This window comes from Dreissena polymorpha, chromosome 2, assembly GCF_020536995.1.
Source record: "Dreissena polymorpha isolate Duluth1 chromosome 2, UMN_Dpol_1.0, whole genome shotgun sequence".
Lineage (NCBI taxonomy): Eukaryota > Metazoa > Mollusca > Bivalvia > Myida > Dreissenidae > Dreissena > Dreissena polymorpha.
The window spans coordinates 108,224,421-108,250,161 of NC_068356.1; the positions used below are offsets into that span (position 1 = coordinate 108,224,421).

At 37.5% G+C, this 25,741-nt stretch overlaps 1 protein-coding gene across 6 annotated transcripts in view; it reads left to right on the plus strand.

Annotated features, from left to right (window-relative positions):
- Positions 1-25,741, plus strand: part of LOC127868406 (regulator of G-protein signaling 6-like) — a 66,010-nt gene that overhangs the window by 27,219 nt on the left and 13,050 nt on the right. For 5 of the 6 annotated variants that reach the window (XR_008044112.1, XR_008044113.1, XM_052410172.1 and 2 more), the window contains exons 1-6: positions 7,001-8,195; positions 13,481-13,582; positions 17,259-17,320; positions 18,639-18,758; positions 22,362-22,565; positions 23,479-23,586. Coding sequence is in view for 4 of the 6 variants with exons in the window: in XM_052410172.1 (XP_052266132.1) it covers positions 7,410-8,195; positions 13,481-13,582; positions 17,259-17,320; positions 18,639-18,758; positions 22,362-22,565; positions 23,479-23,586 (1,382 nt within the window). In the remaining 2 variants the exon portion in view is untranslated. Of the gene's footprint in view, positions 1-7,000; positions 8,196-13,480; positions 13,583-17,258; positions 17,321-18,638; positions 18,759-22,361; positions 22,566-23,478; positions 23,587-25,741 lie in introns of those variants that run through there. The other variant, XM_052410174.1, reaches the window with a different exon arrangement.

Genomic DNA, 25,741 nt, shown 5'->3' on the forward strand with positions numbered 1-25,741 from the left:
GCCACTGGGACACCTAATTCAACCATAACCTTGGGCAAAGACGGACATCAAATCACCGCACGGTGAGCGAGACTTATCACCGCCAAAGAAATCATCAAGATAGTGAATTAGCAGTCCCAAGTTCACTCGGGAAACGACACAGTATTCAAAAAAAGTACTAATTGGTTCGAAAGTAGCTCAACTAATTGATGCACCAAAACGTAATGTTTTATCAAAAAAGTATGATCTGTTAAATTGGAACCCTAATAATTGAAAATTTTCAGGCTTTATTGGTATGATCTTGAAAGCATTTTTGATGTCCATTTTAAATAAGAAACAATTTTTACCCAGACGTTGTATTAACTCAACAGCTTTATCAAAACGTGTGTACTGGACCGCTGTCATAGATGGGTCTATATAGTCATTGACGGATTCCCCTTCTAGGTAAGACAGGTGATGTATCATGCGGTACTCCCCGGGGTCCTTTTTTGGAACTAGACCTATTGGCGATACTATGAATTCGTTGAACGGTTGTGAACAGAAAGGGCCTGCAACTCGCCCCTCCAACAATTCTTTCGAATTTTTTTCAGAAATTTCCTCTGTGTGTTCGTAAACAGATTTTATTTTTTGCGACGCGTGTTTGTCGCGGCCCCTGATATTGAAGTGAAAATCCGTATTTGAAACAAAAAAAAAGAAACTCTGCCTCCGCATTATCATACCCTCGAAGAAATTTTTGTAAAGCGTCTAATTTAACTGGCCATGGAGCGATGTCTATAATGTTTTGTTTTGACAGTTACTGCGTGTATCGACTAAAATTGCCTCGGTTTTGTCCGAATTGACGCTGCCCGAGCCTGTGTGGATTTGGGTTATTTCTGTCACGAAAGGGAGCCTGGAACCTCCGTGTATTTGCGCGCTGGGCGACTCCCGAGGCTTCCGCTATGCTCTGACAGTTTATTGCTGGATGGTTACCCCGACAACGCGAGCAATTGTAAGGAAAACGGCAGTTTCCCCGGCGGCAACTTCCCTGGTTAAAATAATTACACGTGTACTGGTTGCATGAGGGGCGTAGAAACGTTTCCGATGTGAGCGGGTTTGCGGGTTGCGCAAGCATACAGTGCCACCAATGGTCATTATTTATTTCCGACCAGGGTGAGGGTGAGATGCCCTGACGAAGCCTGAACTGCTCGTCATAGGTGCGCCAAGCCGACCCACCCTGGCGGTACGCGTCCTCTCTTATGGTCCAAAAATATTTCAGCAATTCTTGTGTTTTTGATTTGTTATGATCAAAAGATAAATACACAGAGTCTGACATGAAGATAATGAATGCGTCTGACCATTTCTCGATCGAACCAATTGTGTCTTTGCATTCTTTTTGTTGCGCCACCAGGCGGCCGTCCGCTGAAACTGAAAGTGTTGCCCCTGACAGATGACTTTGGAGCTCTATGGACCCTTTTAACAAAAATGTAAAATTGACAAATTCACCCCGCCCGATTTGTTTTAACTGATCGGGGATGTGGGCCGCTACGTCATCCGAAACTATCCGGACATTTGGCATGGCCGCGCTCGCTGCTGTAGGCATTGTTGACTGGCTCGGTTGCTGTAAACTTAAAGTGGGTACACTAACATGAAGGGGTTCACTTGAACGATACCGGTGCTTGAACCATTCGGCACTCTCTTTTTCCTGTTCTCGGCCTCTCTAAGTAGTTGATCAAAATCATGAACTTTTTTACCTTTATCCCCTTCATTTAGCCTGTTGCCCTCCGGGCTTACCGACCTCGGCCTCTTCTGCGACCCTGTCTTTCATCGCGCACCTCTACCCTTCATGCTTACTGAGATTAAATGCGATTTTATGCAAAAGCTTTAAAGTCTGTCTGAACTGAATTTCGTCTCAACGGAAAAGGAAGTAGCATTCCAGAAAATGTCACGTGTGCAAATTGGAAAACCTCGGCGTTAGCAACCTGTTAGCGTCCCTTGATACAAGGTAGCGAACAACCTTACCCGTTTTGTATTCAAAAATAAATGTAATTTTTTTCTTATGGAAATGAATAATTTGTTTTATTTTCAAGGGAAGTAATTTATATAATTATAAATCACATATTATATATTTCCTTACCAAGAATTAAAGTTCTTTTCACAGTTACTGTACAGATTTATTATTTTGATTATTTATAACTCAAATGATTGATTTGTCAAAGTTTTTTTTTTATTATATAATTATCATTTCTTTCATGTACCTAGTTGTTAATAGTAGTGTTCATTACGTACCTGTGGACTTATTCCATAGATACATGATGAACTCTAGCTATGATCTCTGTGATAAACCACAGGCCTTGGTTGTCAGTGATGTCTGACTTGGTCATTTTTTACTGTCTACAGACCCCCCCCCCCCCCCCCCCCCAGTTGGATTGGACAAAATCCAAGGGAAGTAATAAGCTTTAAAGGGAGATGATTTCTGTACCTGCCAAATGATAAATATAAATTTTATTTCAAAGTGGCGCAGTAGGGGGCATTGTGTTTCTGACGAACACATCTCTTGTTGGGTCACTAGGTCAAAGGTCAAGGTCACTGTGTCCTCTAAATAAATAAAAAATTCTGACAAGCTTTCGCAGCCGAGCGTGGCATCCGTTATGCGGTGCTCTTGTTTTTCCCCTGAATATTGGTCATGTAAGGGTATTAGTCATTTTGTCACAAAACTATAGAATTGCCCCTTAATATCAGTGAGAATGCTTATGTTGAACTGTTGATAATATCATTGTCTAGATTAAGCATTTCTCTTGCAGACTAATATGAAAGAGATGAATTTCTGGCTGAATGAAATGAAAAGACAAGAATGTCACTTTACATGTTTACCAACATTTTACATTATCACAGTTCATGTTTACCAACATTTTACATGATCACAGTTTTTTTCCAACACAAATTACAGTATTTAATGGTTGGTTATTAAATAATTGAACCTCTGACCAAATTGGGTGTAGAACTTGGCATCTTTAAAAAAAACATATGCTTTTAAATGACTTGTTCAGCTACTGTTATATCCTTACATACCAAGGTGGTGGGGTTGTCCAGTGGTAACACTCTGGTCTACCATTCCAGAGGTCCCCGGTTCAATTCCTGGTCGGGGCACTGGAAATTTCAGAAATGCTTCAAGTGTTTCCCACCCAACTGAACTGGTATGAAACCCAGGTAAATCTCGCGTGTATCGGTGCTATACACTGAACACATAAAAGAACCAAGGGATCTATTCGCAAAGAGCTTAGGGTATCACACCCGGATTCCTTGTATCACAATACTGTCTCTTCTGCTTGCTGTCTCTTCAGCAAAAACCAAAGGACCCCATTGGAAATAAGTGCTTGCACTTTCATGGGTTATCCTTGACTGCAAGGTCAAAAGAAATACATACACACACCAAGCTTGTGTGCACCAAAGTTTGACATTTATCCTAGTTAAAAATGTTATGGTGATATCGTTCTAATACTGTAAAACCATTAAATTTCGTGTGGTACGAATTTTCGTGGATTTTGTTGTTCCGCTGAACCACGTATTCAAGTACCAACGATTATTTTTACATTTTTAATCCGAAATCGGTCATTTCCGAATGTCATTGCCGACATTCTCTTTTGTTTTCGGTTATCTGAAATATTTGATTGAGATATGCTAGGTAATACAATACGTTGTTTTCTTGATAAGTGTTTGGGTAATAATACTTTTTAAATCAAACACGGAATTTAAACTGTACATCAACGATTGTTCTCATTTACGTGACGTCGTCAAATTAACAGTTTGCAGATTTATCACATATGTCAATTAGTGCGAATCAAAGTTAAAAGAGACATAATGGTTTTCACAACTGTATTTTGGGGACCTTATTACTCAATTGTTACTACTAGGGGACCGATTGAGCAGAGAATTGCAAATATTGTCAAAACAACATTGATGGCAATAAGCGAGCAGGGACCGACAAGATCGCCGCTTATTCGCTCTTATCAACAATTATCTGCAACACTTTCATGCTTCAGTGAACATTAATCACAAGCCTTGCTGTCAACACACATTAGCAGATTATTCTTCATTATTACTCTGGTTGTTTTAAGAAAAGTTTAATTATTATGACTGTCAATCTTCCCCGAAAATTTGAAATTCACGAAATTACGTGTCAACGAATTAGTTGTTTTTTATTAAACCACGAAATTTCATACCGACGAATTTTTATACGTTTACAGTATAATAATTCTATTAACCAATTAAACCAAAACATTTCCGTGTTAAAGGCAACACAATCATACCCTGTGAAGAAACCTTTCCCCGTAGATTTAAGAAACAATTGCTTTGTGTGAAATCCAAGCACAAACACTGTAGAGCCGAAAAATATGAATATATAGTGGCTTACTGGATAAAAATATCTGATACTACTTCACGAAAAACACGAAAACAACGCCATCTTGGAAGTCAGTTTAAACTAACCTCACTTAAACCTGCTAAGCTCCAGTATACGCATGCCCCCCTGACGGGGCTGTAGAGAGAAACAAAACATACAATTATTAAGTTTACGGTATAATACTCATTGTCAGTCAATTTGAAAGAGACATTTCTGAAAAATCTCTGAACTGACCAGAGAGTTCTGATGCAAACACTTGTCTTTGATTTAAAAGTTTGCGTACATAAGTTATGCCCCCCTTCGAAGAAGATGGGGTATGTTGTTTTGCTGGATGTCGGTCAGTTGGTCTGTGTCTGACTGTGTGTAGACCAGTTCTTTTCTGATCAATAACTCTTCAACAAATGGACTGATTGGCTTGATACTTAACATGTGCATTTGCCTTGGACGGTAGATGGCCCCTATTGAAATTGGGGCACTAGTTCAAAGGTCAAGGTCACTGTGACATTAAGTGTTAAATTGGTTTCCGTTCTATATGTCATGAAAGTATTAGCCCGATGGGCCTCATACTTTGCAGATGAATTGACCTTGAACAGTAGAGAATCCCTGTTTAAATTTAGGTGAAGGATCAAAATCACTGTGAAATTGAATGGGAAAATCATGTCTTATTAATAACTTGTGAGCGGATTGACCGATCGGCCTGATTTTTAACAGATACATTTGCCTCACACAATTTCCATGGCTCACTCATTATTGGCATGTTTAGCTGAATGTATCAAGCTTTATAATGAGGACAAAGAAATTAAATATATTGCGACAACATAATGTCATATAACTTTTAATGTTGAAAAATGAGATTCATATCACAATAAACAGGTGATATGTAAAACAATATATAGAAAAGAAAATGTTTTAAACTGTGTACTAAACAAACACAAATGCTAACCACTTATTTCCAGAATGAGTTTATCTCAATTTCAGTCTTTTCAATGACAATCTACTAAATCAGCGACATTGATTTTCCGGAAAGAGAATTGCTTATCGCTGACTTTCTCATCAAACAACGATAAAGCGATTTTATTTGATTATCGTGACATCACTAGTTATGATACTATAATATTCTCAACCCATTTACTATAAAAATGATTTAACAGAAGTTCATAGTTCTGTGTCAATTAAAAACTTATTTTAGTGGCAAAGCCACATAAATATGATAAGATAAATTCTTATTGTCAGTTTTGTTGCAAAAAATCCTGTGTCAAGGCCCTGTTTTGGGCGTCATCAGTCTCGACCGCGGAGCTCTTGTTTCAGTTGTATGTTGTCGATCTTCATCATTTGCCTTGTGACCAATGTAGAGATTGCATCGCCCAATATTAGTGAAACCTGGTCAGAACATTTGTCTCAATGATACTCACTTCCTAACAGGGTCAAATCTTGTGTGGACTTTTGATTGTTGTTCCTGGTCTGGTAACAGTCTTGAAATGAAGCTTATTCATTCTTTCTGTTTTATGACTTAATCTTAATGAAACTTGGTCACAATGTAAGTCTTGACAATGTCTAAGCAGAGCCCAAATCCGGGTTATGTTCGTCCAAAAACTAGGTCATCTGTTTAAATAAAATACGAAACTACTATCAAGGCCACATTTATAACTCAATCTTGATAAAAAGTTATTTTTGACAATACTTAAGTCATGTTTGTCAAAAAAGTAAGTTATTAGGTCCAGTTTTGATTATTTGTATAATTTGAACTCAGCAATTCAGGGCCACCAGGTCCTCTTGTTTTTATGTTCATTTGTTTATGAAGTTCTACTGCTAAAAGATCATAAGCACTTTGATAGATATAAAGATTGTGATAATAGATAGATAAAGATCATTGCCAGATAGATTATTCAAAATGTAAAGGTAGCCTTACATTTACAGCACATTTTAAAAAATGTTTTACTGTGCAATAGAACAAATATACATGCATCAAAAGTAAGTTTTACATTATAACTTGGGAAAGTAAATTACACGATTTAAATCATATACAATCAAAGCAGTTTTATTAAGTATTTGGTTAAGTATCTTATTTAAATACAACTATAAATACATGAAGTCCATTTATTTTCATTTAATTATTGGTTCATTTAATTCAATTTTTGTGAATTGGGCCCGAAGCCTCTTGGATTGGGAAAATGACATTGTTTTGACTATAGTTTGGAAATTAAGTTGTTCATTGCTTACAAATACTATCAAATACGTGTTTTAAAAATTTTATTCACTGTGGTTAAAATTTAGGATTGTGATAGGTTTATGAACTGAACAAGATGATTTTTTCATTTTTATTTTTGTTAAGAACCTCATTTTTAACATCTGTGGGTTTGTACAACGAAAGATAAAATAGCAATAGCCTAAGTTATGAAATGCATAAAACTTTATAGAAAATTTAATTGGCAGTAATTACATTTGCAAGTGATATGCATATGCATTATTTAGTTATAATCCTTAAGAGGCATCTTAAGGAAATTAATCGGACAAAGATTAAAAAAAATGAATGTGTAATTAAATTTTCCCCTTGTTGATCGTTCCTGGCCACTTAAAGCAAGAGGAGGAAGTTGTGAGTTGCCAGTATCAGTGGTACAAGATTTCACTTCCTGCTCAGTGAACTGTGTAAACCTTGGAGGCTGAGAAGTGGGCTGAACTCACTGCAGCATTGAAATAGTTTATGCTAGTCTATTTTTGGTAAAGCTACTTTACTCTGAAGAATTTAACCCAAATATTTGGAAATGTATTTATAATTGTGATTTTTATAAGGGTTTAAACCTAGGAGATTTAAGAGCTCAGTTGTGATAAACTTTTGTGATGTGAGACTTTATAACTGTGTGTGGATGCACATTAAATTTCCTTGTTGTTATGGTAAAATGTTTCACTGTTAAGAAAGCTTGATTGAAAACAAACTTGAAAATAATGTTTCTTCAGCTGTTTAGTGTAGGCCTTAGGGTAAAAATCGTGTCTTTAAGAGGGAGCATATGTTAAGGATGATGTGTTAACAGGGAGGCCCATCTTGTGTGTGAAGATGGGAGGTTGTATTGGTGGTAGTAGTAAGTCGGAGGAGCTCAAGTCGGACACTGAAACTGCTGCCCCTAATGGCTCCTATGAGAAGCAAGCAGAGAAGAAGGAAGCCAGCATTCTACCAGACCGTAGGTCCGGACACGTGTACTGTGGTGAGCCTAAAGCACCTGCCAATCAGCGGTCAGCTGATGTCAATACTCAGGGGGGAGGCAGTCCAAAGCCTCCTCGGGATTTAGATACAAAGGTGGTCTCAAATGGAGGAGTATCTTCTGATGCAGTGGTGTTACCGTATGCTCGCGCAGGTGAAATGTTGAATAGTACTGAAGCTGAACAACCAAATGTTACTATTGTAAGTGTTATTGACCTAGATGATACAAACAATGAGTCCAAAGATTCTTTCCCTGATATTCACAAAAGCGACACATCTGTAAAATGCCATCCTTCTCCATTGATAGGATCTTTACATCTTAAAGAGAGTGTTTTGAAGCGTCCAAGAAGTTTAGATTCCGCAGATCCTATAAAGCCAGTAGTAAGACATCTAGCCTTGACCTATAGTCCAGCCTTGTTGAAAACTAGACATCCCCGGAGCTTGCATTGTATCATAGAGCCAAATGTGCATGAATCTGTGATCTCTAGAACACGACCCCAGAGTATGGACCTCACAGCCATGTTTGACTACCACTCACAAGAATTCCAGGCTCAGAAACTGAAGCGAATGCTCACTCAAAAAGTGACAAAAAAGCCAAAGGCAGATAAACAGCAACATTGCAATGCAGTAGTGCCTTTTAATGTAAGAGAGTTTTAAAATAGCTAGATATATAGCTACATATACCTCGCTGTGTTCCTATTGTATCTCTTGTTTTATGAAAAAAATCTATCCTGCGTGTTTCAATTGATTACAACAGTTACAACACTTGTACTCTAAAATTATGTATTCTAGTATTTGATTCATGCATTACTTTTTGACATTCTATCTGCACAGGTAGAATTGAATGAGATCTTTTTATGTCCCCCACTATAGTAGTGGGGGACATATTGTTTTTGCCCTGTCTGTTGGTCTGTTGGTTGGTTGGGCTGTTGGTCTGTTGGTTGGTTGGTTTGCGCCAACTTTAACATTTGCAATAACTTTTGCAATATTGAAGATAGCAACTTGATATTTGGCATGCATATGTATCTCATGGAGCTGCACATTTTGAGTGGTGAAAGGTCAAGGTCATCCTTCAAGGTCAAAGGTCAAATATATGGGTCAAAATCGCTCATTTAATGTACACTTTCGCAGTATTTCAATATTCAAGATAGCAACTTGATATTTGGCATGCATGTGTATCTCATGGAGCTGCACATTTTGAGTGGTGAAAGGTCAAGGTCATCCTTCAAGGGAGATGTCAAATATATGTGGCCAAAATCGCTCATTTTATGAGTACTTTTGCAATATTGAAGATAGCAACTTGATATTTGGCATGCATGTGTATCTCATGGAGCTGCACATTTTGAGTGGTGAAAGGTCAAGGTCAAGGTCATCCTTCAAGGTCAGAGATCAAATATATGTGGTCCAAATCGCTAATTTTATGAATACTTTTGCAATATTGAAGATAGCAACTTAATATTTGGCATGCATGTGTATCTCATGGAGCTGCACATTTTTAGTGGTGAAAGGTCAAGGTCATCCTTCAAGGTCAAATATATGGGTCAAAATTGCTCATGTAATGTCACTTCTGCAATATTGAAGCTAGCAATTTTATATTTGAAATGCATGTGTATCTCATGGAGCTGCACATTTTGACTGGTGAAGGGTCAAGGTCAAGGTCATCCTACCAGGTCAAACGTCATATAGGGGGACATTGTGTTTCACAAACACATCTTGTTAGATCGTAAGGTTTGTGATTAATTCTGGGTTAGGTGTGACGTTTTGCTAGCCCTAAAACTGGTTTCAACACACACTTTGACTTGACTGTTCCAAGGTGGTGATCCCAGTTTTAATTATTTGATGTTGAGGTCCTGTGATAACAAGTTATAAGATAAGAAGATACAAAAATCTCTTGATAGAGTTAATTGAGAATGTTTGCTATATTCATGTGTCTATTTTACCCAAATCTCCTTTGAATGCATCAAATTCTAAACTGAAAAGAGTTTAAGGAAGATTGTTACTGGACAGTTTGATACTTACATACATGCATGTATTTAGGCCATAATTGACTTCATTGCCACATTTCTTACATACATACATGTATTTAGGCCATAATTAACTTCATTGCCACATTTCTTACATACATACATTTATTTAGGCCATAATTAACTTCATTGCCACATTTCTTACATACATACATGTATTTAGGCCATAATTAACTTCATTGCCACATTTCTTACATACATACATTTATTTAGGCCATAATTAACTTCATTGCCACATTTTTCGTCACTATGCCGTCGTCATTTTCCTATTGAATGTTATCAAAACAACATCATCTTTCTCTGTATAATCGTCATCATGACCATTAGCATCGAGTTGTATGTTAGATTAATATTAAGGTGTAGGAGCAATTGATAGGTCAAACACTTAGCCCATGCAAAAGGGGTGGATAGATGAACATCTATCAAAATATTGAACAAATGTACAACCAATTTAGTAACATGATATGATATTGTTTTCAGCAAACAATATAATAAGTCACAATAAACTGTAATGTGTACTCTGTCATATTTCCTTAAATGTTAGTTTGAACTGTTGAAAGCTAAATTAATTGATGTTCTGATCAACTGCCAATATGTACATTGTATTTAGTTTCTTATGATAACAATAATACTTCCCTAAAGAGGCTAGTTCACAGTTTAGCAATATGACATTTTTCAAAACAGTTGTCATAGCAGCATATTAATTATCAAACAAGCAGATTAACACTCCTGACGTAGATCTATATGAGAAACATAGGTTGTAGCATTTATGCCTCAGTCACAAATAAGCCGGTCGCCGGCCGATGTGTCCGATCTCCAGGCATCGGGAAGACTTGCACGTCCGCCGTCCGATGACTGACAAAGTTTAAAACCTCAGTAACAAATAGACACCTATCACCCTCCGAGCAGCGGCCGACGTTTTTTTCCGCTCATCGGGCTGGCGCCGGCTGATGATCACACTCACATCCGGTCTTTTTGTAGCATCGGGCGGCGTCCGGATTAATTGTTTATATGACAGTTTGTCTTAACCGACATCAGGCCAGGTTGTAACAGGCCATTTTTCCCCCCTGGCCACTTTTTCCCCGGGGATAATATAGACTAGTCCAGTTTTTCCCAGGAGAAAAAAAGGCCTAGGCCAATTCTTCCCCCCCTAGTCCAATTCTCACCCCCCCCCCCCCCTGATTTTTCATTTGACATATCTTTGCGTCTACACCTTTCGGCCAGTTTTTCCCCCATGGCCAGTTCCCCCCCCCCCCCCCAACCCCCTGCCTCCTACCTTGTAAAAGTAGTTTTAACAACAGAATTTGATAGAGTTGCTTATACTATCTTTATCCCCTAATCTTTTATTTTACTTCTTTTTTACATTTATTCTTCACTTTTCGGCCAGTTTGTCCCCCCTGGCAATTTTTTTCCCCCTACCTTGTAAAAGTAGTTTTAACAACAGAATTTTTATAGAATTAATACACATGTTCAGATAATTCTATCTTAGTTGAAAAACCGGGATAGAAAAATCAAATTTAAATATACATGTAATGTGCAAAAGTACTTATGAACTTATAATAAGTGTAATCTATCAGAATCTAAACTGTCTAACAGATCGATGAAATGAACAAAATGCGATCATGTATCTGCCTTTACGGTTCGGTAGGTGGGTAGGTAAAGTAATATTTTTTTAAATAAATTTTTTTCTCTCAAACATTTGCTAAGCAATACTTTACTTGTTTAGTGGACAATTTAAACAAACAAAAACATAACTAAAACTACTGTAATAGAATTTCACATTAATAAATGTACTGTACATTGTAAAAAATGGCCAAGAGTCATGTTGCAATAAGTTCGTAAGTAGAGGGGGGATTGGCCGAGGGGAGAACAAATGGCAGAGAGTCATGTTGGAATCAATTCTTAAGTAGGGGGGGGGGGCATAGGCCGGGGGGAGAAAAAATGGCGAAGAGTCATGTTGCAATTAATTCTTAAAGTAGGTGGGAAAGATTAGCCAAGAGGAGAAAAAATGGTCGTGAGTCATTTTGCAATAAATTCTTAATTAGAGAGGGCGGAAAGATTGGTGGAGGGGAGAAAAAATGGCCGAGAGTCATGCTGAAATTAATTCTTTAAATAGGGGGGGGGGAAATATGGCCGGGGGGGGGAAGATTGGACTGGGTCATTTTTTTCCCCGGGGGGAAAAAAACGGCCTAGGCCAATCTTTTCTCGGGGAAAAACTGGCCGGGGGAAAAAAATGGACCGCTACACTGGGAAGGAATCGAGTTGAGATCGTAAAGATATCGGACAATCAACGTACGCGTATCGCCCGGCGTGCGCCCGACATCAGATCCATTGTACGTGTATCATAACGAGCATTGTCCGGCGTCTGTCGGGCATCGTGCGGAGGCCCTCCGGAAATCAGACGGTCGCCGGCCGATGTATATGCCTCTGGGAAATACCTTTACTTTTGCCGATACACGTTGAATGAATCCGATGTCGGGCGATCGCCGGGTGATACCCGTGCGTTGATCGTCCGATCTTGTTCCAATCTCAACTCGATTCCTTCCGGGGCCCGACATCCGGTAAAATTTTAAGTGAGATTTAAAATTAATCCGGACGCCGCCCAATGCTACAAATTGGCCCGGTTTCCGTGTGATCATCAGCCGGTCGCCAGCCCGATGAGCGGAAAAATACGTCAGCCGCTGATCGGACGGTGATCGGTGTCTATTTGTGACTGAGGTAATAGGTATAATAATCAATCAAAATCAGTTAAGTCACAATTACCTAGGTTTAACTAAAAAACTGTATATGAGGTGAACAAAATGTTGGGACTTATTTAAACAAATGAAATATTATTGGAAACCTTCATTTGGAAATTGTTAGGTCCCATTTGGTATATATATATACTTTTTTCCATTGGGATTGGGTCCCCCTACCAGAGCCAAATTTGAATTTAAAAAAAGCACTGAATGCTATAAATGTATCATGTATTATATGCTGAAAATAGTATTAACATTATAATAATATACACAGTAACTCAAATATAATGCGCTCTGTTATAACGCTGAATCCAATTTAACGCCAGTTGGTCTTGGCTCACATTTTTCTTCCAACCTTCCATTTCGGTCTAAAGTGTTTTCTTGACATTCAAATATGGCAGTGTTATGATGTTTAATATTATTATGACGGTAAAATCTAGATTATGAAGACTATAATGGAAGTGATGGTCGTATGGTGTTGTTGTTTTTGAAGATTATAATGAACACGATGGTTGGGTTGGTGTTTTTGTTGATGATGATGGTGATGTCTTCTAGGAGAAGGGTTCGACATTGACTCTTTAATTTACTTGTCCTTGCCGACTTAAATATAACTTTATATAATATGCTATTTTTCAGTAATTTTACAGCATATACATGGTAGCATAGCCGGACAAGAAGAATTTCTCCTTGTGTTGTGTCTAAATCTTTTAGTATAATTAGCACAAACCAATTATTCGAAATGACTGATATTATCAACTATCAATTTACTCTTAGTATAGATAACTATTCTCGTACAATTGCTATAAATTGTGCACAATATTTCTTATAAATGAACATAGGCCACGTCTGTTCCGTTGATTAATATACTGACTCATTTTAATTTAACTCTTAACAGACCGAAATATAAAATAACTGTTAAAGATTGTACACACAAAAAATATATATAAACATCAAATGCTTTTTTGTTGTGAGCTATTACAAGAAGTTAAGAACAACAGCAACAACCATTGTTTTAAGTTAACATTATGATTTCATCAATGCGTCAGTAACAACAACGAAGAACACTAAATTGCCCAATTGCAAGTTTGAACTAGATAGATGTAAATCTACAGAGTTAAATCAATCACAACACTCCCCATTTGTAAACTGTGTGCAATGTTTGCAGCCTGGACAGGTGAAGTACCTAGACGAGGGTCCAGCACGATGTTTCCAGATCAGTCAGATGCAACAGCGCAAAAAGAAAAACAAGGAACTCAAAATGAAGGAGGTGATTATCTACTTTTTATGCCCCTGGTAGGGTGGCATATAGCATTTGAACTGTCTGTCCGTCTGTTCGTCCGTCCGAAAACTTTAACATTGGCCATAACTTTTGCAATATTGAAGATAGCAACTTGATATTTGGCATGCATGTGTATCTCATAGAGCTGCACATTTTGAGTGGTGAAAGGTCAAGGTCATCCTTCAAGGTAAAAAACAAATCCAAGGGAAGTAACAAGCTTTAAAGGGAGATCATTTGGCAGGCACAGATAAAAAAAATTAAGGGAAGTAATATTTTTATGCCCCCCTTCGAAGAAGAGGGGGTATATTGTTTTGCACATGTCGGTCCGTCCACCGAATGGTTTCTGGATGATAACTCAAGAACGCTTATGCCTAGGATCATGAAACTTTATAGGTATATTGATCATGACTGGCAGATGACCCCTATTGATTTTCAGGTCACTAGGTCAAAGGTCAAGGTCACGGTGACTCGAACCAGTAAAATGGTTTCCGGCTGATAACTCAAGAACGCTTACGCCTAGGATCATGAAACTTCATAGGTACATTGATCATGACTGGCAGATGACCCCTATTGATTTTCAGGTCACTAGGTCAAAGGTCATGGTTTTGACACAGGAAAATGGTTTCCGGAGGATAACTCAAGAACACTTACGCCTATGATCATGAAACTTCATAGGTACATTGATCATTACTCGCAGATGAACCCTATTGATTTTCAGGTCACTAGGTCAAGGTCAAGGTCACGGTGACTCGACACAGTAAAATGGTTTCCGGATGATAACTCAAGAACGCTTAAACCTAAGATAATGAAACTTCATAGGTACATTGATCATGACTCACAGATGACCCCTATTGATTTTCAGGTTACTAGGTCAAAGGTCAAGGTCACAATGACTCAAAATAGTAAAATGGTTTCCGGATGATAACTCAAGAATGCTTACGCCTAGGATCATGAAACTTTATAGGTATATTGATCATGACTGGCAGATGACCCCTATTGATTTTCAGGTCACTAGGTCAAAGGTCATGGTGACTCGACACAGGAAAATGGTTTCCGGATGATAACTCAAGAACGCTTAGGGCTATGATCATGAAACTTCATAGGTACATTGATCATGACTCGCAGATGACCCCTATTGATTTTCAGGTCACTAGGTCAAAGGTCAAGGTCACGGTGACTCGACACAGTTATATGGTTTCCGGATGATTACTCAAGAACGCTTAAACCTAAGATCATGAAACTTCATAGGTACATTGATCATGACTCACAGATGACCCCTATTGATTTTCAGGTTACTAGGTCAAAGGTCAAATTCACAGTAGCTCGAAATAGTAAAATGGTTTCCGGATGATAACTCAAGAATGCTTACGCCTAGGATCATGAAACTTCATAGGTACATTGATCATGACTCACAGATGACCCCTATTAATTTTTAGGTCACTAGGTCAAAGGTCAAGGTCACAGTGACTCGAAACAGTAAAATGGTTTCCTGATGATAACTATAGAATAATTAGGCTTAGGATCATGAAACTTCATAGGTAAATTGATCATGACTGGCAGATGACCCCTATTGATTTTCAAGTCACTAGGTCAAAGGTAAAGGTCACAGTGACAAAAAACGTATTCACACAATGGTTGCCACTACAACTGACAGCCCATATTCATTCATTGTATGTGTGTGTCCAAAAACTTTAACCTTGGTTTAAGTTTCACAGTGACTCGAAACAGTAAAATGGTTTTTTGATGATAACTCAAGAATAATTAGGCCTAGGATCATGAAACTTCATATGTACATTGATCATGACTGGCAGCTGACCCCTATTGATTTTCAGGTTATTAGATCACAGGTCAAGGTCACAGTGACAAAAAACGTATTCACACAATGGCTTCCACTACAACTGACAGCCCATATAGGGGGCATGCATGTTTTACAAACAGCCCTTGTTTAAAGGGATATAATAAAATATATATATATATATATATATATAAATCTAAGCGGCGCAGTAGGGGGCATTGTGTTTTTGACAAACACATCTCTTGTTTGTATACAGTTTTGCTTTTTTTTTGCAAAGTAGGTCCCAAATTCTGAATTATTCTTTTATCTGTTTTAGAAAAGCTGGCTGAAGTCATTCGCTTCATCGATTCATGTATTACTATTTTGGAGTTGATGCTGTTATTTAAACTAAGTTTAACACTATATTATGTGAATTTGGAATTGAGTAGCTCGGCTATTCATCAAATAGTCCTTGCTGAACTACTCACCCTGTACGTCTGTTTGGGCATTAGAGTAGTGCTCCTGTTAACTCTTTCAGTGCTGGAATCGAATTTTGAAGGCCTTTGCAAACAGTTTGGATCCAGATGAGATGCCACAGAACGTCGCGACTCATCAGGATCCAAACTGTTTGCTATTCTGATAGTATTCTTTGATAAAAATCGAAGAAAATGCTAATTATAAAAATCAGCAGACAATATTTTAGCAGACAACAAATTTCCCAGCATGCAAAGGGTTAAAGTAAATGTGCAACAACTTCATTTCCATGTTATGGCATATACATGTATTCAGTTGAAACTTCCCCATGTTGGGGTTATTGTGTGAGGCACTGATATTGGTCCATATCTCTGACCTGAATATTTAGAGGGGGTAATCAAGTGATAGTCAATATGGCGACTTCCTTGCAGAGGCAGGTATATTTTGCTATTTATACCTTTTATTTCTTGTATTAATTTTTTTAATGTCGCTCACTTTCCAGCCATATCAGCAAAAAAGTTACAAGGGTTTAATAAGTATTAATATTTGCTCTATATCTTGACTACTTGCTGCAAAATTTCATTGCAAGATGACCTAATTACAGCTCCACCAAGAAAATGTGCGGGGAGTTAAGTCGAGATATAAAGCTAATTTTAATACGAAAAAATAAATGTTAATCACCGTGTTACTTATATTGCTGGAAAGTGAGCGTCATTTAAAATTTAAACAAAAGTATTACAAATAAAGGGTATGAAATGGCGAAAAATAACTGTTTTAGAATGGATGTTGCAATATCGCTATCATGTGATTACCCCCTCTGATATTACTGTTTCTCTGTAAGAATGAAATAATGGTATTACTATTAAAATTGACCAAAATGTAAGTATAGACATGTGCTTATTCAATTGTTGTTAATAACATGTTGAAAGTTAAAAACTATGGAATGCAAACACTTGTGTTTTTCAATTGATAAATAAATCCATTGAGTTGGTTTCAAACTCTTAACAATAACCTTATTACAATTTTTATAATAAATGCATATCTAGGAAAAACACTAGAATTTCAATTGCCTAAACATGTATTACATTATCATCTTCTGGAACAAGTCACATAGCACTAACTGGGCAAAGGGGAGAGTAATTTAAAGATGATGTCAGTGACAAATTATTAGAACTCCACTTATAGAGTAGACTTGAAACCTCTTTAAATATTCTGAGTGTTTATAAAGTAGTCTTGCAATCTTACAATGAATGAGCCTTGTTCTGGGAAAGCTGGGATTTCCACATTAAGTGGATTTTCTATAAACTGAATAACCTGTGCAGGCTGCAAAGGCTACTCTGGGACAAAACTTTACACACAGGCATTAAGCCCAGTTTGTCCACAACAAGGCTAAATGTTTTGGGCTTTAAATTGCAGGTCGAGTATCTGAGACAAGCCATCTCAAAACCAAGAATGAAGCTGTCAAAATCTCTGGAAATGTAAGGGTTTGTGTGTGAGCTTTTTCAAAATGTATATCATACCTGTAACATAGTGCTGGCAATAGAGCTGTTATAATCTGGCCTACTCGGAGTTTTTAGTACACAAATATTAATACGAGCTTTTTTACATGTCAATTCAATGACTCGGAAATATGTTCTTTTAATTTGTAATCTTATTGTAATGTAATGACAATATATGTTTCATAAGTGCATGTAATTCCTGGGCTACCTATTAATAGTTTAGAGTTCTGCTATATGAATTGTAAATATTGATGAACAAAACTCAAATCATAGTTTATTTATCTGATTGGATAGTAATATTTAAGTGACTGGATGTAATGTTTGTGTTTGTATTATGTTGATAATGCATTGTGTCCATTTGGTTCACACTTTCATGACACTATGAATTAAACTGTCTCGTTTTTACAGAATGGTTGGAAGCTCATTTTATAATTTCTGTTTGTACTACATTGATAAATTATGATAATCATCCAAACGGGGCTTGACCGCATGCATCCGGTATATTGGATTTACGCTGCCAGTAGGTTGGTTTACCATTGTTGGTCTGTTTGTGTAACTGTAAGTTTGTGGATCAAACTTCTAAAGCATTTCTCAAGCAATCAAACTGAAACTTGGAATATATATTCGACAGCATGAAGTGTAGATGTGCAAGGCACAATTTGTATGTGCGATGATCCACACTTTCTGAGTTATGTTCCCTTAAACCTAGCCACTTTGTATGCGTAAAATTGTATATGTGGATCAATCAAATTACTTTACATTTGGCTGTTTATTTGAAACTTGAAAATGTGATTGCTATAAAGTAGTGATTTGCACGACACAATTTTCATGTGCAGGAGTCTACTTGTTCTGTTTTTGCCCTTGAAAGCATAATATGTTTCAACTTTGTAGAGCAAACTCATTCCACATTTCTCAACAAATGAATTGAAACTTTAAATATGTCATTATCATCATTCAGTGATCCACACGTTCTTGAGTTATATGGCCTTGAACTTTACCATTTTTGTTGCAGAAGTATAAACTACTTCCACTTTTCTTTAGCAATTGAATTTAAACTTGAATTATGTCATTATCATAAAGAGAACATGTGCAAGATATAATTTCCACACACAGTAATCCATTTATTTCTGAGTTAGGTGTCATTCAAATAAGCAATGGGCATGGCTTCTATTTTTGTGACAAAGAGGTGCAGGGTATGTTTAGTCACATTGGCAACAAAGCTCTAGATGATGCATAGCATCACATTTTGTCATTACATTTAAAGCTATAAATGACAGTGTCTCTCTCTCATTGCCAGAATGTTTGGTAACTGTGAGCAGTACATGAAGTATGACCCATTGCTGAACGACAAGGTGGCCCAGCCCAGTAATCCCTGGATGACAGAGGATCAGACAATGTGGGATATCAACTGTGACATGTAGGTATATCACAGAGGATAGACAATGTGGGATATCAACTGTGACATGTAGGTATATCACAGAGGATAGACAATGTGGGATATCAACTGTGACATGTAGGTATATCACAGAGGATAGACAATGTGGGATATCAACTGTGACATGTAGGTATATCACAGAGGATAGACAATGTGGGATATCAACTGTGACATGTAGGTATATCACAGAGGATAGACAATGTGGGATATCAACTGTGACATGTAGGTATATCACAGAGGGTAGACAATGTGGGATATCAACTGTGACATGTAGGTATATCACAGAGGATAGACAATGTGGGATATCAACTGTGACATGTAGGTATACCACAGACGATCAGACCATGTGGGATATCAACTGTGACATGTAGGTATATCACAGAGGATAGACAATGTGGGATATCAACAGTGACATGTAGGTATATCACAGAGGATAGACAATGTGGGACATCAACTGTGACATGTAGGTATATCACAGAGGATCAGACCATGTGGGATATCAACCTTGACATGTAGGTATACCACAGAGGATAGACAATGTGGGATATCAACTGTGACATGTAGGTATATGACAGAGGATCAGACCATGTGGGATATCAACCTTGGCATGTAGGTATATCACAGAGGATAGACAATGTGGGATATCAACAGTGACATGTAGGTATATCACAGACGATCGACCATGTGGGATATCAACTGTGACATGTAGGTATATCACAAAGGATCAGACCATGTGGGATATCAACTGTGACATGTAGGTATGTCACAGAGGATCAGACCATGTGGGATATCAACAGTGACATGTAGGTATATCACAGAGGATCATACCATGTGGGATATCAACCTTGACATGTAGGTATATCACAGAGGATCAGACAATGTGGGATATCAACAGTGACATGTAGGTATATCACAGAGGATAGACAATGTGGGATATCAACAGTGACATGTAGGTATATCACAGAGGATAGACAATGTTGGATATCAACAGAGACATGTAGGTATATCACAGAGGATAGACAATGTGGGATATCAACTGTGACATGAAGGTATATCACAGAGGATCAGACCATGTAGGATATCAACTGTGACATGAAGGTATATCACAGAGGATAGACAATGTGGGATATCAACAGTGACATGTAGGTATATCACAGAGGATAGACAATGTGGGATATCAACTGTGACATGTAGGTATATCACAGAGGATCAGACCATGTGGGATATCAACCTTGACATGAAGGTATACCACAGAGGATAGACAATGTGGGATATCAACAGTGACATGTAGGTATATCACAGACGATCAGACCATGTGGGATATCAACCTTGACATGTAGGTATATCACAGAGGATAGACAATGTGGGATATCAACAGTGACATGTAGGTATATCACAGACGATCAGACCATGTGGGATATCAACTGTGACATGTAGGTATATCACAGAGGATCAGACCATGTGGGATATCAACAGTGACATGTAGGTATATCACAGAGGATCATACCATGTGGGATATCAACCTTGACATGTAGGTATATCACAGAGGATCAGACAATGTGGGATATCAACAGTGACATGTAGGTATATCACAGAAGATCAGACCATGTGGGATATCAACAGTGACATGTAGGTATATCACAGAGGATCAGACCATGTGGGATATCAACTGTGACATGTAGGTATATCACAGAGGATCATACCATGTGGGATATCAATCTTGACATGTAGGTATATCACAGAGGATCAGACCATGTGGGATATCAACCTTGACATGTAGGTATATCAAAGAGGATAGACAATGTGGGATATCAACAGTGACATGTAGGTATATCACAGACGATCAGACCATGTGGGATATCAACTGTGACATGTAGGTATATCACAGAGGATCAGACCATGTGGGATATCAACTGTGACATGTAGGTATATCACAGAGAATCAGACCATGTGGGATATCAACTGTGACATGTAGGTATATCACAGAGGATCAGACCATGTGGGATATCAACTGTGACATGTAGGTATATCACAGAGGATCAGACCATGTGGGATATCAACTGTGATATGTAGGTATATCACAGAGGATCAGACTATGTGGGATACCAACTGTGATATGTAAGTATATCACAGAGGATCATACCATGTGGGATATCAACTGTGACATGTAGGTATATCACAGAGGATCAGCCCATGTGTGATATCAACTGTGACATGTAGGTATATCACAGAGGATCAGACAATGTGTGATATCAACTGTGACATGTAGGTATATCACTTTTACAGATGTCAAACAATTAAATTAAAATCTTTGTGACAAACCTCAAGTTTTGATCTTTTTGTGTCATGAAAAAGGATATCTTGTGTATAGGAAACGAAGTAAGTCCTGTTTTACTAAGAAAGTTCCTGTATAAAATGTAGCTGGTAGGAACATGGCAGTATTTCGGAGACTCCACAACTTAATTACATTAGCTTGGATGTACTTGTAAGCATTTTGTAACCACTGTTAAGGACATGATTGCTTTTAGTTAAAATTTTATGGTATTATGTAGGGATGGGGTGTTACTGTTTCCTCACTTGTGCAGAATAGTTTTTATGTCAGTATGGACATGGTGTTTTAAGAAGATGAGAGTAGAGATTTTAAAGTATATTCACTACTGGCTGCAGGAAGAAAAAGAAATCTTTCTTTCAACATTCAGTGGCAACTCTATACTGTGTACCATTTATTTTCGTCATTATGAAATTTCGTCATTTAAAAAAAAAATACTATTTTGTCTGCACTAAAAATTCGCCAATTTCTGATTTAAAAAAAAAATGTGTCAGTCAATATCTGATTTGTTTGTAATACATGTCCGCGATAAATTGCGGTTTCGTGGTTGCGACAAATCGTGGTGAGGAAAAAGAAGGACACTTGGGAGTAATGTTTGTCACATGCCAATTGAATAGTCTTTTGTTATCAGGTGATAGTAATGGGCCCTTATTATTGTATGCCATTGACAAGTTCATTGTTATGATTCGTGGATTAGCGGGACCGAATAACCGTTAACAAGTGTTTGAAACAACCAAGCCTATTGCCAGTTAGTCAACACCGTTGAAAAACACAATACTTACAATGGGTAATAAAGTAGTTAACAATTAGCGCTAATCATTACTAGTGTACCTAAACGAAGTCAACGCATTCGATACAGCTTAATTCCATCTGCATTTTAGAGCAATGCCACGTGTAAGTTAAGTACACTGTGTAATGCGATCCCCTTTGTGTCAAAACCAGATTTATCTTGACTATGAAACAGATGAAGTATGTTGGCTTGGATAACGTTGGATTTTAATGTTTCATGACTACGGTAATTCAGTCTTAATTTTGTTTAACCATTGGACATTCGTTAGGATCTTACATTCGTCACTCGGTCCACTGACGAAATAGACGAAAATTAATGCCTGACGAATAATAATGGTTTCACAGTATATGTTGAAAACAATTATGCGACATAGGCGTTCTCTTGGACAAAGGAATGTCTATGTTGGAACATAATGTAAAAATCTTCCTTACGGAGATGTCCCATAGTTGTTCATACTTATTCCAAGGGTTGAAGTGCCGACCGAGATCCGGCTGCGCAAGTGGGCGCTGAGGTTTGAGGACCTGTTACGTGACGACACAGGGAGGAATGAGTTTGAGATGTTCCTGAAGAAGGAGTACAGCCAGGAGAACATCCGCTTCTACAAGGCATGTAGGCAACTCGTCACATGCCCTACCAGCGACGTCAATAAGTGGAAAACAGAGATTGAGAAGTAGGATCGAGATTTGTTTCTCTTTATCTTTTTGATACTTTAGAGCTTGTGTTGTAAATAAATAATGAACAATAGAACACATTTGATGTTGTTTTTTTCCATAAACAGGTATTTGTTATTGTGACATCATTCAAAATGTAACAAAACTCGTGCACCCAGCAATGCCGCTCAATGTCGTGTATTGAACCCTGTACAGGCTGCCATGGTGATGGGGAATTTAGATAGGTTGATTCAGCAAAGCTTAGACAATATAAAGAATGAGTCATGGCAATTTGTATTGGTTTTTGTGCAGAGCAAATTAACTTATCTATATTACTTTTAACACTTTTTTCTGTATTAAGTTTGAAAAACATGAAAAACTTCAACTTATGTAATGCAATGTAACACAATGACATCACTCTACTGCCCATGTTTGTTGTTTTTGTGTTAGAGGAAATACTCAGTTTATATCAGATTATGTTATGTCATCAATACGAACCTGATGATGGTGTAAATATTGTAAACAGTTTTCATTAGAATCCTAAATATTACTGGTTTTTTTTAGTTTAAACCCCTTGGAAATGAATTTCAATGTCATTGATCATAAATCTATTTTAAATGTCTGAAAACTTAACAGCTGCATATACAAAAACATGCAAATAATGGATGATTTTGTTTATTTTTTATTTTTGTGGAAATATTAAGCATAACACATTACCGTGTTTTGAAACTTTTGTACCACTTGCTTATTGGAATGTGTAGTCAAGCAAATGCTAAGAAAGATGTAATTGTTGAAACAATGGAAACTTTAAATCCTTTTCTTTAAGCGTCAGAAAACAAAGGAGACACAAACACTATTATTTTGGTAGATTTTGACGATGTTGGAATATGGGGTCTCCAAAAACATGGAACAAACAGTTTTGAATGATTGTAGAGAGTTCCTGACCCCCGGTGCAGCCTGTGAAGTGAACATAGACTGTAAGACACTGGAGATGGTGCACCAGCAGCTGAAGACAGACAAGGAGGTGTCCAGCAAAACAAGGTAGGGACTGAATAGATCAAACCAGGTATGGACTGAATAGATCAAACCAGGTATGTACTGAACAGATCAAACCAGGTATGGACTGAATAGATCATACCAGGTATGGACTGAATAGATCATACCAGGTATGGACTGAATAGATCATACCAGGTATGGACTGAATAGATCAAACCAGGTATGGACTGAATATATCAAACCAGGTATGGACTGAATAGATCAAACCAGGTATGGACTGAATAGATCATACCAGGTATGGACTGAACAGATCAAACCAGGTATGGACTGAACAGATCAAACCAGGTATGGACTGAATAGATCATACCAGGTATGGACTGAATAGATCAAACCAGGTATGGACTGAATAGATCGAACCAGGTATGGACTGAATTGATCATACCAGGTATGGACTGAATAGATCAAACCAGGGATGTACTGAATAGTTGATAGATGATCCCTGGTAATAGTTGATAGATGATCCCTGGTAATAGTTGATAGATGATCCCTGGTAATAGTTGATAGATGATCCCTGGTAATAGTTGATAGATGATTCCTGGTAATAGATAATACATGATCCCTGGTAATAGTTGATAAATGATCCCTGGTAATAGTTGATAGATGATCCCTGGTAATAGTTGATAGATGATCCCTGGTAATAGTTGATAGATGATCCCTGGTATTAGTTGATAGATGATCCCTGGTAATAGTTGATAGATGATCCCTGGTAATAGTTGATAGATGATCCCTGGTAATAGTTGATAGATGATTCCTGGTAATAGATAATACATGATCCCTGGTAATAGTTGATAAATGATCCCTGGTAATAGTTGATAGATGGTCCCTGGTAATAGTTGAGAGATGATCCCTGGTAATAGTTGATAGATGATCCCTGGTATTAGTTGATAGATGATCCCTGGTAATAGTTGATAGATGATCCCTGGTAATAGTTGATAGATGATCTCTGGTAATAGTTGATAGATGATCCCTGGTAATAGTTGATAGATGATCCCTGGTAATAGTGATAGATGATCCCTGGTAATAGTTGATAGATGATCCCTGGTAATTGTTGATAGATGATCCCTGGTATTAGTTGATAGATGATCCCTGGTAATAGTTGATAGATGATCCCTGGTAATAGTTGATAGATGATTCCTGGTAATAGATGATAGATGATCCCTGGTAATAGTTGATAGATGATCCCTGGTAATAGTTGATAGATGATCCCTGGTAATAGTTGATAGATGATCCCTGGTAATAGTTGATAAATGATCCCTGGTAATAGTTGATAGATGATCCCTGGTAATAGTTGATAGATGATCTCTGGTAATAGTTGATAGATGATCCCTGGTAATAGTTGATAGATGATCTCTGGTAATAGTTGATAGATGATCCCTGGTAATACTGTGAAATCATTTATTTTCGACAGCACAAAATTTCGTCATTTTTATAAAAATGTCGATTTCGTCAGCACTTAAATTCGCCGATTTCTGATTTTTAATTTTAAAAAAATGCGTCAGTCAATGTCCGATTTGTGTGTAATACATATTCGCGATCAATCGCAGTTGCGAAAAATCGTGGTTCAAATGCGGGAACACACTTGAGAATCACTGCAGGAGGTGGGGCCTGTTTGTCACATGCCAATTAACTAGTCTTTTGTTATCAAGGGACAGTAATGGACCCTCTTAATGTATGCCATTCACACGTTCATTGTTATGATTAGCGGACAAGCGGGAACGAATAATTGTTAACGAGTGTTTGTAACGGCTATGATTGATGACGACAATGATCACGTGCCCAACGTCGACTTGAAAACATCAACGCTCAAGCCGATCCATGCCGAATGGCTCATCACAACCCATTCCAAGATGGAAGGAAGAACCGATTTAATTACGGCAGGCTTTAGGAAAGCTGGACTGATTTAAAAAAAATGTCCATGTTGTGTTGATGAAACAATGTTGTTTCCTTTTTTTTGCTCTCTAAATGAAATGAAGTATTTTTTTGCAAGCAAATCAAACTAGTCACTTTTGTTTATTTTCTTGGGTATGTGTTCTAGTTGGTATGATTTTTATCAAAATGCTGTCAATACCGTTTTAAAACTGTTTGTGTTATACGAAGGAGGTTCCAGTTTGTTAAGTGTTTTTTTTTCAAATAAAATGCT